At 41.3% G+C, this 17,112-nt stretch overlaps 1 protein-coding gene across 1 annotated transcript; it reads left to right on the top strand.

Moving 5' to 3' along the window:
- Positions 1–502: 502 nt before the first annotated feature.
- On the top strand, positions 503–16,386 carry LOC110961595 (polycomb protein suz12-B-like). Its single transcript, XM_022209274.2, has 16 exons — positions 503–1,249; positions 1,919–1,965; positions 2,099–2,163; positions 5,424–5,492; positions 5,726–5,775; positions 5,894–5,979; positions 6,082–6,328; positions 7,345–7,447; positions 7,572–7,677; positions 8,335–8,509; positions 8,628–8,716; positions 10,892–11,035; positions 11,771–11,928; positions 12,027–12,225; positions 13,159–13,238; positions 13,425–16,386. The coding sequence occupies exons 1-16, from the start codon at positions 1,078–1,080 to the stop codon at positions 13,795–13,797; spliced, it is 2,163 nt and encodes a 720-aa protein (XP_022064966.1). The 5' UTR covers positions 503–1,077; the 3' UTR covers positions 13,798–16,386.
- Positions 16,387–17,112: the final 726 nt, after the last annotated feature.

A 17,112-nucleotide genomic window follows, 5' to 3' on the forward strand; every position in this document is an offset into this window, starting at 1 on the left:
CAGACTCCCTAACGATGCCACTTGCTGAGTGTTTTCAGGAGTCCCGACTCGCCATGCAGCAGGCGGCAAATGTGTCCCTGTCCACACCTCCTGCTTCCAATTCATAGAATGAGACCGGCCAACATTTCAACCTATGAAAACTCTGTTTTTTACCAACAAGCGTGGTGATTGGATAAAGCTGCTAGAAGGCGGGATCTTTCAACACAAATCATAGTGGAAGCTGCAGCGTCCATTGGTCAAGATATCAAAGCTTATCTAAAAAGACGGAACGTATACGGTCTTTTCCTTCAAAATAAACTCAGAAAATTGATAAATGATACCTTTTAAGAAATTATTTGTCTATCTTAATAAGCGCTTGCATAGGCATGCATCTCGGATTCCCACGTTGGAATTATTATCACATGAAAACTGAGTAGAAAACCCAGCGAACTATGTGTTTATCTCCAAGACAAAGTTGCAATATTAATTGCAATTTATTTAGAAAAAGATGATCGGATTCCGACTGTGTTATTTTGTGGAGTTTTCGAGTACCGCTAACTTAACTCGCCAGCAGTGGCTGGGCGACAAATAATATGAATTTTGGTGAAGTGATGGCATCGGGAACCCTGAACACGTGTACTACTTCTCTGTTTAATCAGATGTCGTTTGTCAACAGCTTTCGGGTTCTTAGTCGGTGAAGTCAGAGTGCCAGACGATGCTAGCCGGTTAGCCCGGGTTGTTGCTAGCTGGCTAAGGAAGTTAGCCGGTTAGCTAGCAATCCGCGTCAGCTTGCCGGAGGCTGTTCTCTTGTTTCGCGCATTTCAAGCCTGTTCACCGACCTCAGTAACTGTTAAACCGGTTCCTAAACGTAAACGTTGCATTATAGCTCCACCGATGTAAAATGTAAAAGACAGAAACGTACACAGGCCGTTTTTAAAATGAGGAGTAAACAGTGCTTATCCTGAGCGGCTGGTTTTGTGCCAACGCTTCTCTTTTGTTTTGACAAAGGAAGAGGACCTGAATTTCTTTCTTTTTTTCACACCATTTCACATTTGGTGGTGGGACAGTTTCGCTGATCATTTTCCCCCGGTTTCGACTATGGCTCCACATAAGCAGAGCTCCTCAGGTGGAAGCCACCCGGTGGGGTTTGGTTCTGGAGGAAAAGCCAACGGGTTGTACCAGTCGTCCTCCGCTGTGATGGCTGCAGCCAAGAAGCCCAACATGCAACTTATTCAAGCCGACCACGAGTTATTCCTGCAGGCCTTCGAGAGTGAGTTTCTGCTGTCTTCAAGTTTCATATTTAAATATATCAGTTGTAGAGTTTACACTAAGATCACAGCGAGCTTTGCACTGGCCATGTGAATGGTGAGATAAGTGGCTGCATAGCTGGAGAACCAGATCATTTTACATCTGTAGAGCTGCCCTACTCCATACTTGTATTACCATCTACAAGTAGTGTAAGGTCATGTCCACTTTTAGCCATTTAGGGTTAATTTCACTTGTTGAAGGGCTGTCATGCTTTGTATTTTTGTCATATAATTTTTAGTAACTGCACTTTGTTACAGTGGAGGTGATGAGAAAGAACAGAGGCATTGTGTTAATCATAACTAATGTGTTGTTGCTGTTCAACAATGTGTTTGAGCAACAATTAAGCAGTGCAACAACACAAGATTGTCTATTAATTTATCGTTAATTACTTTTATAGTTTGCAGATTGTCAAAAAAATAGACAAAACCAAAGTTGCCAGAGCATAAAGTGGTGCCCTGAAGTTCATGTAAAGCAGATAAAAAGCTCACATTTTTGAAGATTAAAGCACAGAATGTTTGGGACGTGAATCATTTTTTCATGAAAGGAATGGTTGTTTCACTGCTTGAACACTGAGTGTTTCAATTTTCACTTATTAGTGATACCTAAAGTAATGTTCTATATTTATTTGCAGAACCAACCCAAATCTACAGGTTCCTCCGCACAAGGAACTTGATCGCTGTAAGTGTTGCCTTTCTGTGAAAGCAGTCACATGCTGAGTTTTACCATTTGAGATAAGAGGAAACATTTCTTTCAGCATGTTGTAGAATTCTAACAGTGCTTTCTTTCCTCATCTCTCCCTGTTGCATTTCAGCCTATATTCTTGCACAGGACACTCACCTATATGTCCCACAGAAACTCAAGGAATAATGTCAGAAGGTAAAATCTCACTGAGGTTCTTAATGTGTTGTTTCGTGCCGCTTCATGATGGATATCCGCAGGCTGAAAAGTCAAACCTGTAGCAGAAGTTTTTTGTTAAACTTTCCCGACGTACAGATCATGTGGTTTGGATCAAAGGAGTGTGTAATATCTTCCTCTCTGTGTGTCTTTACATTCTTTTCTTGCCGTTTTAAGGTTGTTGGATTGAAACCTGGTGTGACATGGTTTGTCTCTTAGAAAGCAGGTCAACCGCTATCCCGAGTAAAAGCTAACCAACATGTCGGCTGCTGTAGGTGGGGGCCAGCTAGATCAGTTAAAGCTGAGATAGAAGAAGTGTTTTCGGTTAGGCTGCTTTGCATACAGACGCCGCAGAGAAAAAAGATCCTGCTGATACACATGGGGCGGCTTATGGTTCAGTCTGCACCGAAGGGGTGTGTTAAAACTCAAAGGGCATCTCAGATGGATGTTGTGTTGCAGCTTATGCAGTTTATTCTGTGATTTAAAAGAAGACTGCATAGCTGCTTAAAAAATAGTGGAAATTTTAGAAGTATTTATCAGCTGTAACTGAACTACCATCAAATATGTACTAGTGAGAAACGGGCTAACAACGAGCTTTACATTTTCAACCAGGTGGCATCTCTGTCAAGTTTAGTTTAATGCAGTATTTTAGATAAGGCTATGCAGATGTTTATGGTAATAGTTTTGTAGTTTAGGACATCTATTAACTCTTGGAAAAGTAAAATGTTGAAATGACTGTTACCTCTATCAAGATTTCCAGTGATACCATGATGTACTTCCAGTAAACTGATAACAGTGAGTTATCAGCTGATAACCTCCTTTAAAAGCAATCATGTATGTACGAGTTATGAATTACTGTTGTATTACAGTGTTAAGTATTCATGTATTAAATTAACAAGTTAGCAAATATAAAACTATTTTTTATTGATGTTTATTTTATTAAAGAAGCTTAAAAACAAAGCAACAAGATATGTTGAAAGGTTTAAAGTGTGGTTCATATAATTCTTGATGATTGTCATTTAAATCTATAATATACAAGCTTACCTTTGCCACAGTCATTATCAAAATGTAACAAGCTGCCAAGAGGTTTTTCTCAGACTTCTCTGAGGTACAGTCAGTTTTGCTCAGTGCTCTAGACTCTGCTGTGGACTATAAATGGCAGATGTTAAATTCTGCGTACTCCTGGTTTGAAGTGGAGATCGTGAACCAGGTGCTCTGTCTTTTGCCGCTCGGCTCACTTTCACTTTCTGCTGCAGCCGTGCATGCTGTAGTCACATGAAACACAACTTGTGATTTGAGATGAACTCGCTCGCATTGGGCCCCTCCACACTATCAGCTGCTCACAAAACAAGAGAAACATAGGAAACAGGAAGGCAGGGGATTTGATAAACAAGATTGAATGCCAGTACTGTTCTCATTTGATCATAAAACTAGTATTCATGCAAGTCATTCTACACAGAGGTGGTTATGGAGCCAAGTTTTTTCTCTTTCTAAGGCTTTCCGACATAAATTGACCCTGAAATCAAAATGTCTGAGCAGTGCATGGTTTCTCTCATGTGTAGCCTCTTTGAAAGTGCTGGGGTCCATAACCGATCCTACATATGCAGGCTTCTATGTGTTTTATGTGTGTAACCACACGCAAATTAAAGTAAAAGGCATGCAGCCAGCAGCATGTCCTGTCCAAATCATTTCCCCTGGAGAACATTAAAACAATGGCATTCACAGTAAAGTACCAGGAATGAGAGCTTGTACGTCACTGTAGTGTATTGCTGGATGTTGTTGCTTTGCACTGCTATAACAGCTGAACCAGCCTCACCCTGCATTTTGTTTTTCACAAGAGCGAAAGCAGTAATTTTTTTAAATAAATGAGGCAGCCGCATTTTTGATTCAGCGCTAATGTGTGTCTGAATGGAGCCTGGAGATGTAAAGGTTGCTCTCAGATTGCTGTGAGGCTCTGCGTAGCCTCCCAGGTGTTTTCAGTTACTTTAGCTCATTAGACTGCTGCTCAGGGTGAAGCTGGACAGAACCGGGATTTATGTGAGGCAGCCAGACTCTATACTAATGTGCGCACTCCAAACCCCGACTGACGCACTCCCAATCCGAGCCAGGTGCTCTCCTTTTGATTTCAGCTAAGCACACAAAACGGCCTGTACCTCTGACAGCTCTGGAGATTAATCACAGTACCGTGTGCCAGCATCATGTAAACAATACAGACAAATGGAAAATCAGTTCATGCTGATTAAACATTATACCTACTGTCTCATAGGCTGCCTGCAGCTTTTCAAAGAGTTTCTCAGCTGATGACACTTCAAGCAACTTTATATGGAAGTTACTTCAGTTTTAGCTGCTGTCATGCGTAATATATACACGTGGAAAGCAGAAATCATCAAAATTGCACATTAGAGTTAAGTAAAGTTCAACTTTTACAGATTGTGATCTCTATCAGTTGTGAAAGGCTTTACTTTTTAGTCTTTGTTTCAAACTTTCATTTCAAGCTATGCTATGTGTTTTCTATTATTTAAAGCATCACATGTTGCACAAGTGTCTGCCTTAGTGCAGCATGAGCAGGATTAGGATTGAGTTGATGTGTTTGAGGAGATAAAGTAGCAGCCATCAAAAGCACAGTTAAAGCACAATTGTTGGTCAGTAAACTAAATGAATCTAGAAGAAATTTGTCTTTAAATGACTTGGTGAACACATCTCATTGCAGTTCTTCTGATAAATAAAGGTGTTGCAGTTTGTTTTGTGGTATCATTTCCTAGAGCTACAGTTCAGTATTTGCAAATTTAAAACCTGTGATGACATCAAATTATTAACTACTATGTATATTTTAAGGCAAAGATGAGAACTCAAACTAGGAATTGATTAAAAAATGCATTTACTACGTTCTTTAATCAGCATAGAAGATAAATAAGTAGACATAGAACAAAAGCTGTGACTGTTAATTTCAATAAAGAATAAAACGATTCCAATAAAAATGAATTACAACCTTTCTGTAAACTGTTTCTGACATGGAAATAAGTAGGTCATTCTCCTGATAATAAAAATGCTTGTTTAGTTTCTTGCTTGTGTTGTACGTCGCTTTGGACAAAAGCGTCTGCCAAATGAAATTGTAGAATTGTAGTTTCAAATCTGTTTTGACTGGAAATCTATTCATTTTTCAGCCCTATTCTGATCTTTTGTATGTCTACTGAAATCTGGTTGTATGATTTCTAACTGCTACTTTTTGTCCAATTGCATAGGAAAAGCTCCAAGGTTGACAATCTGCTGTTCAAAGTAGAAAAGATGAGAGGTGAACAGGAGACTCACAGGTAAGCGCTCACTGCTGCTCGACCATCTGCTTTTCATTGGAGTTTCTAGAAAGCAGTCGGTATCTCTCTGCCAAAGACGGTTTCTGGTTGAGACCAAAAATAGCCCTACTTTTTGTGACTGCTGTTCTGAGAATGTGAACCTAATCCGTATGCAATCAAACTTAACAGCACCTGTTGGGCTTTAAAGGGAATATCTCAGAGGTGTTTTTCCTGTTTTGTTTTTTTTTCTACAGCTTGACCTCTAATCTGCAGCTCACATTTACTGGCTTCTTTCAAAAAGCTGGTAGGTTTATCTTTCTTTGGGTTCTTGTCATATATTGTTCTCTTTTACGGTATTTTTCCATAGAATTCAGTGTAAGTTTCAGGAAGTCTTTTATCGTGCTTTGTGTTTGTGTGTTCAGGAAAACCATCTCAGGACAGTGAGAATGAGCAGAACTCTGTGTCTCTGGAGGTGCTGCTGGTCAAAGTCTGCCACAAGAAGAGGAAGGTGTGTAACCTCATCTCTGCTCATGTGAAAATTGATAAGAGTTTTGTACAATTTCCACGTGTAAATGCATCTGAAAATTTCTTCTCCTGCCTTCTACTGTAGGATGTGAGCTGTCCAGTGAAGCAGGTCCCTACAGGGAAGAAGCAGGTTCCTCTGAATCCAGACACAAGTGCTGGAGTCCAGGCTAAGACGGGGTCCTTCCCCTCACTGCTGGTCCCCAGCATTGAGTTTGAACCTAGCAACTCTCACATGGTCAAATCTTACTCATTGCTCTTCAGAGTATCGAGACCTGGATGTCCCCGAACACAGATCAACGGCCTGGCCAATGGAGAAAATCATCACAGCAGAGGTGAGCAGAGACTTGGAGACTCCTCACATTAGTTTTTTGTTTTTTAGAGGTTTTGCTAGTTTATTTCAACATTGGCCTTATTTTTATAGTTTGGGTCATCATTTCTCTTTTTACTGAAGTCACTGTAGTCACAGAATTAATTGTTGAGATGTGGGAAAAAAAGTGAAATATTCTTGTTGCAATAAGATTCATGTAGATTCAGGGTGAAATACTTTCTTTGTAGCCTCTGTTCTTGATGAGGTTTCTTACTTATTGGAGTGTTTTTCATAATGCATGTCGACAGTCAGCAGTGGAGGGTGTTGGTGAGTTAAATGGATCCTGTCTGACTGACCTCTCACACCCTGACCGGGGTCTCTTCAATATTGAACACAGAAACACTAACAAACCGGCTGAGGAACAGTTTTTATCTGAGGGCAATTAGACTTTTCAACTCAAAGCAGTAACACCCGTGGATACTTCTGGACAATTTTCTCTGGGCCAAACACAGAACAGTGCAACACGAGTGTGTGTGCATGCGGACTTTGATTTGACTTTTTCTTGTTCTATTTATCACTCATTATGTTTGCATACTGCATATTTGTATTAAGTGGACTATGGGGCGATGCTTCCACCTATTTCATCACACAATTTTTGTGTATGTTGAGAAAAAAGCTACTCTATTTTATTCTAAATAACACTGATTCGTCTTGGCGGCATCAACGTTTGCTCTCTTCATTTAAAACATGCTAAAATATAACTTCTAGCTGTTGACTAACACCACTCTCTCACCTTAGATGCAGTTTTTCTAGTCCAAAGATACAAACGGAACAGAAATTCCTCTTTGGATTGTGTCAGTACCAAGAAAATCTTTTAGTTAAACTTTCATCCTGTTATTTTTTTAAGCTATTCATCAAATGACTTGTTCAACTGAAAGTTTCTATGACTGATAGAATTTGATGCTGGGTTATTTCTTTAAGATTTAGGCAACGGCTTGAGTCTTGTGTAACAGATAAGAGGCTCGTGTCATTGTGTTTCAGATTTTTCAGAGGAAGTCGTGAACAGGAAGAGGAGGAGCTCCTCTCTCAGGGAGGAGGGAGAAACCACATTTGTGGCTCAGATGACTGTCTTTGATAAAAACAGGTGAAACACATTCACACATTCTGACAGACACACAAAGTGTCAACTTCTGACACACAGGAAAAGAACAGCGTTGTTTCAGTCTTTGTGTTGCAGAAGTGTGAAGGCGTTTTGTACTTGTGTGCAGGCGTCTGCAGTTGTTAGATGGGGAGTATGAGGTGTCCATGCAAGAGATGGAGGAGTGTCCTGTCAATAAGAAGAGGGCGACCTGGGAGACCATCCTGGACGGAAAGGTGTGTGTGAGTGTATGAGAAAGTATGAAGGTAATTCCAGACAAGTGTGTGTTTTTATGCAAGATATTTGCACAGAACCAAGCAGATAGTCAAGTCCTTAGTTTGTACATATCAGAGACTTCATCTTTTGCAATTTAAATAAATTTCCAGAGGGGCGTTTAGTTGTATGTCACAAATATGACTTTTATGTACTAATTTGTGCCATTTTATTGATCATTCCTCAGCCTGCTAAGTCTACATTTTATTTAAGGAATGATCTTCCCTCATCTCAACGACGCCCTCTGTAACAACAAAAGCAGTATAATAATCAGGCAACTAAACGGCACTAGGGTGATGGCTAGCAGTTGCTATAATGGGTTGATCGGTAACAACTACTTGAACTGACTGATGAAAGCAGCTAATGGGTCACTTTCAATGTTTGGAGCCCTAAATTTACTTACTCCCACCACTAGTGCTGTGAACAGACACATTTATCACATATATTCTTATTGCTAATGCGATTCCAAAGGAAAAACTAAACATGTGGCACACTGAGCTGGACAGAAAAAGGGCTAAGGTAGTGAACCTGAGATTTAGGGTGTCCCAGGAACATGATGAAAAATAATAATACTTGAGGTTTATACAAGTGAAGTGAAAACATCTGGTCTTTTTCTGCAGCGTTTGCCTCCGTTTGAGAGTTTCTCTCAGGGTCCAACCCTACAGTTCACCCTGCGCTGGACCAGCGACTCCACTGATCGATCCACTGCACCCGTGGCTAAACCTTTGGCTACCCGCAACTCTGAGACCAACCAGGACACCAGACCCAGCACCCTGAGAGCCACACACACTCTCGGTGAGCAAGACTCTAAACAAGCAGTATGTTTAAGTATATGTAGTAAAGTTAGTGGAGAAAGTGGTGCTGATTGTCTTAATTAATCTGACTGATGTTGGATTTCTCCTCCTGGCTGCAGCTGTTAAAGAATCTCTAAATGCAGACATGCAAACCAGGAGAGAACAAATCTCAGCTGAGCCTCGACAGAAGCTACGAATCTTCTACCAGGTTAGAGACCCTAACCCTCACCTCATGTCTGCTTTGTCATCAAAATTGATGACACTTCTCCAGAAATTTGCTCGAAAGCTTTAAAATCAAAACAAAGATCAGAAAAGGGTCATATTCCTTCATTTACAGCAGGTGTGGGTAAACTCTTTGGCTCAGGGGCCACATTGACTTTTGAAATTCGACAGACAGGCCAGACCAGCATCAGATGGTTGGAGAATGTGCAAACTAATATGAATTACATGTTAAAGACAATACTGACAAAGTAAAGAATACTCACATTCAGTTTCAGTGGGAACAGTGTTGTTGGTCACCCTTTCTCTTGACTTTCTTGCCAAAGTCTGGTGTCAGTCTGGTTGTGGCAATTCTCAGGATGGATCTGAGGTGTTCATCAGTTAACTGGGATCTGTGGTGTGCTTTGATGTTCATCACGCTAAACGTCTGCTCACACAAGTAGGTAGATCCAAACACCAGCATCCTCTGTGCCATCTTCCAAATGTTTGGAAACTTGGCTTCACTTAGTGAAGTGTAAAAGTCATTCAGTTTAAGGGAGCTGAACTTCTCCTTTAAGACAGAGTCACTTTGAAGATCGATCAGTTCCAAATGCAACTCCTGAGGTGCTGTTTCTGGGTCTTGTGACAAAGGACAGGATACCAGCTGAAGTGTCTTATTAATTTTTTCAAAATCAGAGAACCGACGGCAGAATTCTCCGTGTAGGTCTTCTAGTGATTCCTTATATTTCATCACATGCCCACTGTAGGGAAATGAGTGAAGGATTGTTTTGACATTTGTCTTGAGAATAAAGTCAGTTTGGCTTGTCACATTTGCGTACATTTCGTGCACAAATTGATCTTTCCTTTGCAGCTTCACGTTCAGCTCATTCATGTGTGTCAGTATGTCCACGGCAAAAGAAAAATCACAGCCAATTTCTGTGGCGCAGCTCAGGGAAATCATTGGTTTTCCCGATTAACTCCAAAAATGAGCTCATCTCGCCTTTGAGCTCCCACACTCACTGACATACTTTCCCCAAACTTAACCAGCGGACATAAGTGGTAAAGCAAGTCCTGGTGATCTGCATCAAAATTAAAAGCTGAGCAGTGTCTTTTATGTCATTACTTTCGTCCAGTGCTAATGAATATAGCTTGAAGGACTCCGTTTTTTCGTTCTGTGAGCTGGCTAAGTCTTTTAGTTGATTAGTCGATTAGTTCAACACAGCGAGTAACTGTCCTGCTGATAAACTCATTTTTTCAAATTTGTTTTTGCTCTCTGGACACAGGAGACCTGCTGTCTCTACCATGCATTCTTTCTTGCTAGCCTTTGCTATTTTAAATGCTAGCAAACAACTTGCCTTCGTGCTTGACTCTTGAATCGTAGTTTGCCGGAAAAACGTATTTTGCTGAGTGTGTAAACTGGCTGCCAGCCTCTGAGCCGTAGCTGTCCTTTCTTGGCTGACTGGTTGCTAGCGTAATTAGCATGCTTCGTGGAAAAGTGCCGGCTGATATTGTGTTCTTTAAAAACCGCAACGGTTTTATTGCAAATAAGACATACAACCTTTGAACGGACTTCGGCGAAAAAATATTTCGTATTCCACTCCTTCTGAAACACTCGACACTCACTGTCGACTTCTCTTTTCTTTGGTCCACTCATTGTTACGGCAGGGCTCAATGCAGCTGCAAAGTAGAAGAAGAGAAAATAAACCAACAAAGGTCACTTTTGTCTGGAGCGCGCCATCTAGTGGGGTCAACGGAAACGACGGGTACTGCAGGGGAAGGCCAAATGAATGGTTTTTACTGTAATTTCGTCAATTCTAATATTGACAAAATTATTTCGCGGGCCGGATTAAAAAGCCGTGGCCCGGGAGCCGTAGTTTGCCCATGCCTGATTTACAGTGTTGAACTTATTGCATTTGACATTTTTTGTAATTTCAAACATGGACAATCCAACATTTATGCACGCTAAGGCTACAGTTTTAAACATGAGAGATACTGGTAGCTTGTTTCATTAGCATGAGTGCTTTTAGTAGAAATGTTTGCTGCAGTGTGATTCTTCTACTCAGATGTCATGATTGAAAGAAGTTAGTCTCACTGAGGAACAACTTATTTCTCAGCAGCTTACATGTCAGCCTTCATCTCTGCATCAGATTCCTTCAGCATTAACTGTCTCTGTTTTTGTGTCTAGTTCCAGTACAACAACAACACGCGGCAGCAGACCGAGGCCAGAGACGACCTCCACTGTCCCTGGTGCACCCTCAACTGCAGGAAGCTGTACAGTCTGCTCAAACACCTCAAACTGTCCCACTCCCGCTTCATCTTCAACTACGTGGTAAGACGGCCACACACAGACTTTCTGGGGAAGGAAGGACTTTGTTTGTGTTCATGTTTATAAAGGACAGCTGATAACCTAAAGAAATCACAAAAAATAGTTTGTCAACCTGGCTAACACATTTTATTAAATTAAACACATTTTAATAAGGGTATTTTGCAACAATTTGTCTTTCTTTGAATTGAAAAAAGACTTTATTTGTTGAGTTTTTTTTTCTTGGTCGGTTGCTACAGTTTCTGACAAATGCTTTATCACTACCTCATGCATGCAGCTATGTTTTCATTGCTTACTAGAGCACTTTGCAAAATCACATAACAAAGCGCTTCACAAATAAAACAGATAAATAAAATAACATCAGTAATGAGCTTTTACACATAAATGCAGACTCATAAACCAAATGAAACTTGGAAAGGCTCTGTAATAGCAGTATGTTTTCACAAGAGATTTAAAAGAAGTCACTGACTGCTGATCTGATTTCTTCAGGCAGTTTGTTCCATACCTTTGGGTTCCTGGCTGCAAATGCTGCGTCGTCTCTTGTTTCCAGCCGAACGACAATAAATCATTAAAAAAAAGATATAGCTCAGACTGAGGCCATAATGAGCATTAAGAATTCAACATTCCAATCATAAACTTGTTTCTGGTATATTGATTTGTCAACTCCTGATCACGATTTTACTATACTCACAGACATGTTTAGATATCGTAAACTGAAAAGATCGTTGGTCTTTTTGGCAGCCCCATCCTAAAGGAGCAAAGATCGAGGTCTCCATCAACGAGTGTTACGACGGTTCATATGCAGGAAACCCTCAGGACATCCACAGCCAGCCGGGCTTTGCCTTCAGCAGGAACGGCCCTGTGAAGAGGACTGCTGTCACCCACATTCTGGTCTGCAGGTACCACTCACTTTAGCTTTTTATTAATTTACATCCTGCCAAGAGTGCTAAGAATATCTGAGGATAATCTATTATTCTCTTTCGACTTGTCTGTTCAGACCAAAGAGGACGAAGCCGAGTCTGTCTGAGTTCCTGGAGTCGGAGGATGGCGATCGGGAGCAGCAGAGGACGTACATCAGTGGACACAACCGCCTGTACTTCCACAGCGACTGCTGCCTGCCGCTCAGGCCTCAGGAGATGGAAATGGACAGTGAGGATGAGAGGGACCCTGACTGGCTCAAAGAGAAGACTGTTAAGGTCAGTTACAGCTGAACAAACCCTGGCATGGACACTGCTCGGAGTTTTCCTGCATAGAGGAAATTTTGACAGTTCCAGAAGGAGGTCAAAGGCAGCGGCAGAGGAAATCAACAGCAGCACATGATAAAAATGGAGAATAATCGGCGTGTTATTTATGCAAATATAACAGACTTTTTTGCTTATCAAAAGGTCAGAAAATAGCAGAAAAATACAGAGATTTTTATCAAGTGAGGTAACACAGGGTCCTTGTCTTTCTTGTACACAAACCGATGGGGCTTACTGTGTAGTCGCCCCACAAAGGCCCATTCTGAGCCACGAAAGACCAGGACAGAGATGAAGTCACAACATCTGCACAATTGCAGCCCTCAAATTTGACAGTTATGTTTTTAAATCTGTGTGTTGCAGGTTTGCCAATTGTCACTTCATCTGTACATAAACAATCAGCTGACTGACAGAAAGTTAATTAGCAATAATTTTCAAGTAAATTTTGAGAGTATTTATCGAGCAGAAATATCAAAAATGAGGATTTCCACTTTGCATAGAATATCTGTGGCATTGGGTATTTGGTCAGGTAAAACAGACAGTTTAAAGGGGTCACCTTGGGCCTTTCTCAAACCTTCCCCCTCCATCAGAGAGTGGAGCTCTGTTTGTTGTCATAGCTGAATGAAGCACCCGCCTTTAAGGTGCCAGGTGTAAATACAGGTGAGCTTCAAGATAAACATCCCTTTCTTAGGCAGAAATGAGCAGGAAAGAACAAATTTCTCGTAAACATCGTCTTGTTAACTCTGATAAGCTGCTGGTTTTTGCAACATTTTCTAGTATAGAGTAGGTTGTTAGTGTGCTGGATGTTGTGTTCCTGCGTTGCTGTGATGTGAAGGTTACTTTGGAATCGCCTAAATCTAGATCCTGTCTAAACACTGACTCTCATTGCAGCAAATTGAGGAGTTCACTGACGTCAACGAGGGGGAGAAGGAGATCATGAAGCTGTGGAACCTGCATGTCATGAAGCATGGGTGTGTATTTAGTAGGATATAATGTTTTATATTTTACTCCAGAGCACAAAGCTTTTGCCAGAAGAACTCCTCAATTCTGTTTTAATGATTAATTAAAAAGGAAATTAAAAACTCGGGCTGTGCAATAATGTAAGGTTTCAGGATTAATGGATGAAGCCCCTCCTGACTATTCTGTTCTCCTTCCAGCTTCATAGCAGACAACCAGATGAACGAGGCCTGCCTGCTGTTTGCTGAAAACCACGCTGCCGTCATCGTCAAACACAACCTTTGTCGCAACTTCCTGCTGCACCTGATCAGCATGCACGACTTCAACCTGATCAGCACGCTGACCATCAACCAGGCCATGGCCCGCCTCCGCCTCCTCCAGAGCCAGGCCGCTCACAGAGACGGAGACGAGGAAGAGGAGGACGAGGAAGAAGAAGAGGACTGGGAAACAGCCGTGGAGTCCCAGCCGGAGCTGGACCCCGATCCTGATCCCGATCCGTCCGAGTATAAAGCCTGTTGTGATGAGACGAGCAACGGCTGCCTGGAGAATGGAAACCAGCAGGAGGGGAGCTGAGGAGCTGCGACAGGAAAGCCGAGCAGAACACGTCAGCTTGGTTTTAAACTGACCATCGACCAGACATCCCCAAATAGGACAGAAAACTGAGGCCTGAGGCGACAGACAAGCGTCAAACACACAAGTTACTGCAGGGATAATGTCTTCAAAGGCAGGTTACATCAGAAACAAGATGAACTTTTGATCTTGGAAGTCATTTGTTTTCCACTTTTTCACACGTGTGAGTCAAAGAGACAGCTGAAAACGTCTCAACTTGTTAAAAACTTGAAGCTTTGAATTCTGAGTATTTCCTTGTTTTTCCATGCTGTGTGTCCTGACGCTGTAGATATATCAGGGTTTGAGCTCTGAAACTCAAAGGTGCTGCAGTTGCTGTGTTGTTTCTTTGTTTCCAGCCAACCAAGTTTATTTGAAACTATGGAGTGAGCACAAAATATATTCAACCGAGGAGATGGATGTGTTATTTTAAAATGACATACATTTTCAATACAAAATAAAATCTCCATTTCATATTGTTAAATTTATTTATTTGACCAGAAATCGGTTACAAAAATACAGATGCTGATGAGTGGGGAAAATGGTAAAGGTCAGTTCAGATCATCATCCGACCCCTTGTATGGAGACACTTAAAGGAAACAGACAAAATTCCATGAAAGACCCAAACCAGCGATGTGTTGCTCAGTGCTTCATGCGTTTTCTCCACTATAATCTCTCAATTCTGCTCACAACTAATTTGATCGCAGTTGTGTGGACTAATCCACGTTCAGCACTGCGTTCTTTGATGCCACTTTCCTTCAGCATTGTTCCGTCGATCGCATGCAAGAATTCATCCTGACCCGTAGTTTGGTGATGGTTTATTTTGTGTTCTCTCCATAGTTCAGTTAACAAACCTCAGATGGGATCGTCTTCCTCAGTGTGAAGCACCAATCAGTGACCTTCCAAGGCACGCTCGGCTCCACCAAAGGTTTTCTTTTCACACAGAGCGTGTTTACATGCTCACTGGTTTCTCGGTTAGGAGCCACAGGCGTGATCACCTGCTCTGTACCTCAACAGTTCACATGAATCTACTTCACTTTCCAGCTGCCATTACCTTCCCTGTTTTTTTGAGAACCGTGACTCTACACACACATGTCCAGTACAGGTTTTTTTAAACTACTGGTGCTAGATGTTGTTATTCCTCAGAAACCTTCACTTCGATGCAGCTCTGCTCCTTTCTTGCAGACTTTTCCTCTTTGCTATCATGCAGCTATCTGGTCTGCTGATCCCAGGACAACAAAGACACACTTCAAGCTCCGCCTCCTTTAACATTCAGCAATGCAGAATTGTGAAATCTGAACACAACACGAGCACAACTTGCGACTCTTTTTTTTGAAGTCTGTCGATTACTTGAGTTTAGTATCTGTGAGGCTCAAGAAGCAAAGACACTTCTCACAATGACACGGCTGTTTTTATTATCAATTGAACAGGGCTGCGAATGACAATTATTTCACTGTAGAATAATCTGTTGGTTATTTTCTCCGTTTCAGTGCTCAAATTGACATCCTCAAATCAAAGATATTTAGTTTGCTGTCAGTGGAGTTTTCTAGGTGCTGCCTCCAATTTATTGATTCAAATCAGTACGAACTGAATAATTTGGGGGTTTTAAACTGTTTCTCTCAGACGCACAAGCTCTTCAGATCTGCCATTCTCTTTATCGACTCGCTCAACGGTGAGTCGTCATTCAGACTTGGGCCACATGTTAAAGAAGGAACACAGCATTCACTGGAGCTGAACATGGTGCTGTTTTTCCTTGCGGTGTTGCTGCGCCTGTTATGTACATAAGACTCTGTTTAATTAGGTGTAAAGAATTAGCTTTGGAATATGGTTGTGTGGAGACCTGAACACCAGCCAAGAAGTTTTGGTAGTTTCTTAGTTTACACACCAAAGGGGATTCCTTTGATGCAGATTTCTCCGCTCTTGTTTCGTGTCTCATGTTTGGGGGAAAAAAACCAACTAAAAAACAGTGATTTCTGCAAAGCAGACTCAGGCTGCATCTCTGGACCATCTGACACAAGATCCTCACTGCCTTCAAATCATCTGAGGTTCAACAGTGAGCAAAAAAAAAAAAAGCAGAGTCCAGATACGGCCTACAATTTACTGCTCCATTTTGAACAGATTGTATGCAGTATGATCCTCCACATGTGGCCAGCTGTTAGGACTGGCACTGCCACAGAATTATTTTGAGCTTTGATGGGATTAGTTGGGTTTATTTCTTGTGTTGTGGCTCTGCTCTTTTAAAAGCTTTACATCAGTCTGATGGTGACAAATCCAGCCTGCAGGAATCTGCTTTGCTGCAGGAATTCAGAGCCATTTGGGCCGACGTGTGACAGTTCTGTGACAGAGCACTTTCTGGTGTCAGTGGAACCCGTTGTAGATTTTTTTTTTTTTTTTTGTTCATTCACAAGACCAGCAGCATTTTGCACAAGATGGGAGGAGCCATGTCAAGAAAAACAAGACTTTTCTTCAACAATAATGTAAAACCAGCTTGACAATATGAACGTTTGAGTAAAGTCAGATTGGTTTTCTATTAAAAGAACGATTTTGTAATATTGATGAGAGCGTGGTCGAATTCTTTGATTATCATTTCAATTATTACGTGTACAGAAATCTCATTTAGCCTATTTACTGCCTTGGAATTATCAATATTCCAGGATAAATATGAATAATTTGTCTCACAGATGGAAGATTCTCAGTTTATGTCCTGGCCTGGGATCTTTCTGTTTGGAGTTTGCATGTGTGGGTTTTTGCCAGCTGCTTCGGCTTCCCCCACGCTCCATAAACGTGCTGAGGTTAACTGGTGATTCTAAATTGTCCACAGGTGTGAGTGTGCTCGTTAGTCTCCCTGTGTAGCCCTGTGACAGACTGGTGAGCTGTCCAGAGTTTCCCCGCCTTCATCCTAAGCCAGATGGGATCGACTGCAGCCCCCCACTGATACCCCTACAGGATTGGATAGAAAACGGATGGCTGGATATTAGCTGGACCATATTTAAGTGTGTTTTGCCAAAATACTTATATTGAAGTTATTTACTTACTTAGAAAATTGTAACCCTGTTTAATATTTAACAATTAACTCTTGAGTTCCAATTAAAAAGAAAAAAGTTACACAGATCTCCTTTAAAAATGTCAAAAACTGCCATAAGAATGTTAGATATCATTTTCCACTTTCACTGAGTGCGATTTTTCACCAGCATTATTCCTGCTCATAGCAAATATTCAGGATTTTAACCATTAAATGGCTTTGTTTACATCAGGCCACTGCTGTTTATGAAACAAACACCA

This window comes from Acanthochromis polyacanthus, chromosome 21, assembly GCF_021347895.1.
Source record: "Acanthochromis polyacanthus isolate Apoly-LR-REF ecotype Palm Island chromosome 21, KAUST_Apoly_ChrSc, whole genome shotgun sequence".
NCBI classification, from domain to species: Eukaryota; Metazoa; Chordata; class Actinopteri; family Pomacentridae; genus Acanthochromis; species Acanthochromis polyacanthus.

Bases quoted from the DNA above. Each gene is read 5' to 3' on its own strand.
- LOC110961595 (XM_022209274.2), top strand. From the start codon at position 1,078: ATGGCTCCACATAAGCAGAGCTCCTCAGGTGGAAGCCACCCGGTGGGG. The intron at 5,980-6,081 runs GTGTGTAACCTC...CTTCTACTGTAG, and splicing joins TCTGCCACAAGAAGAGGAAG to GATGTGAGCTGTCCAGTGAA. The intron at 12,226-13,158 runs GTCAGTTACAGC...CTCTCATTGCAG, and splicing joins TCAAAGAGAAGACTGTTAAG to CAAATTGAGGAGTTCACTGA.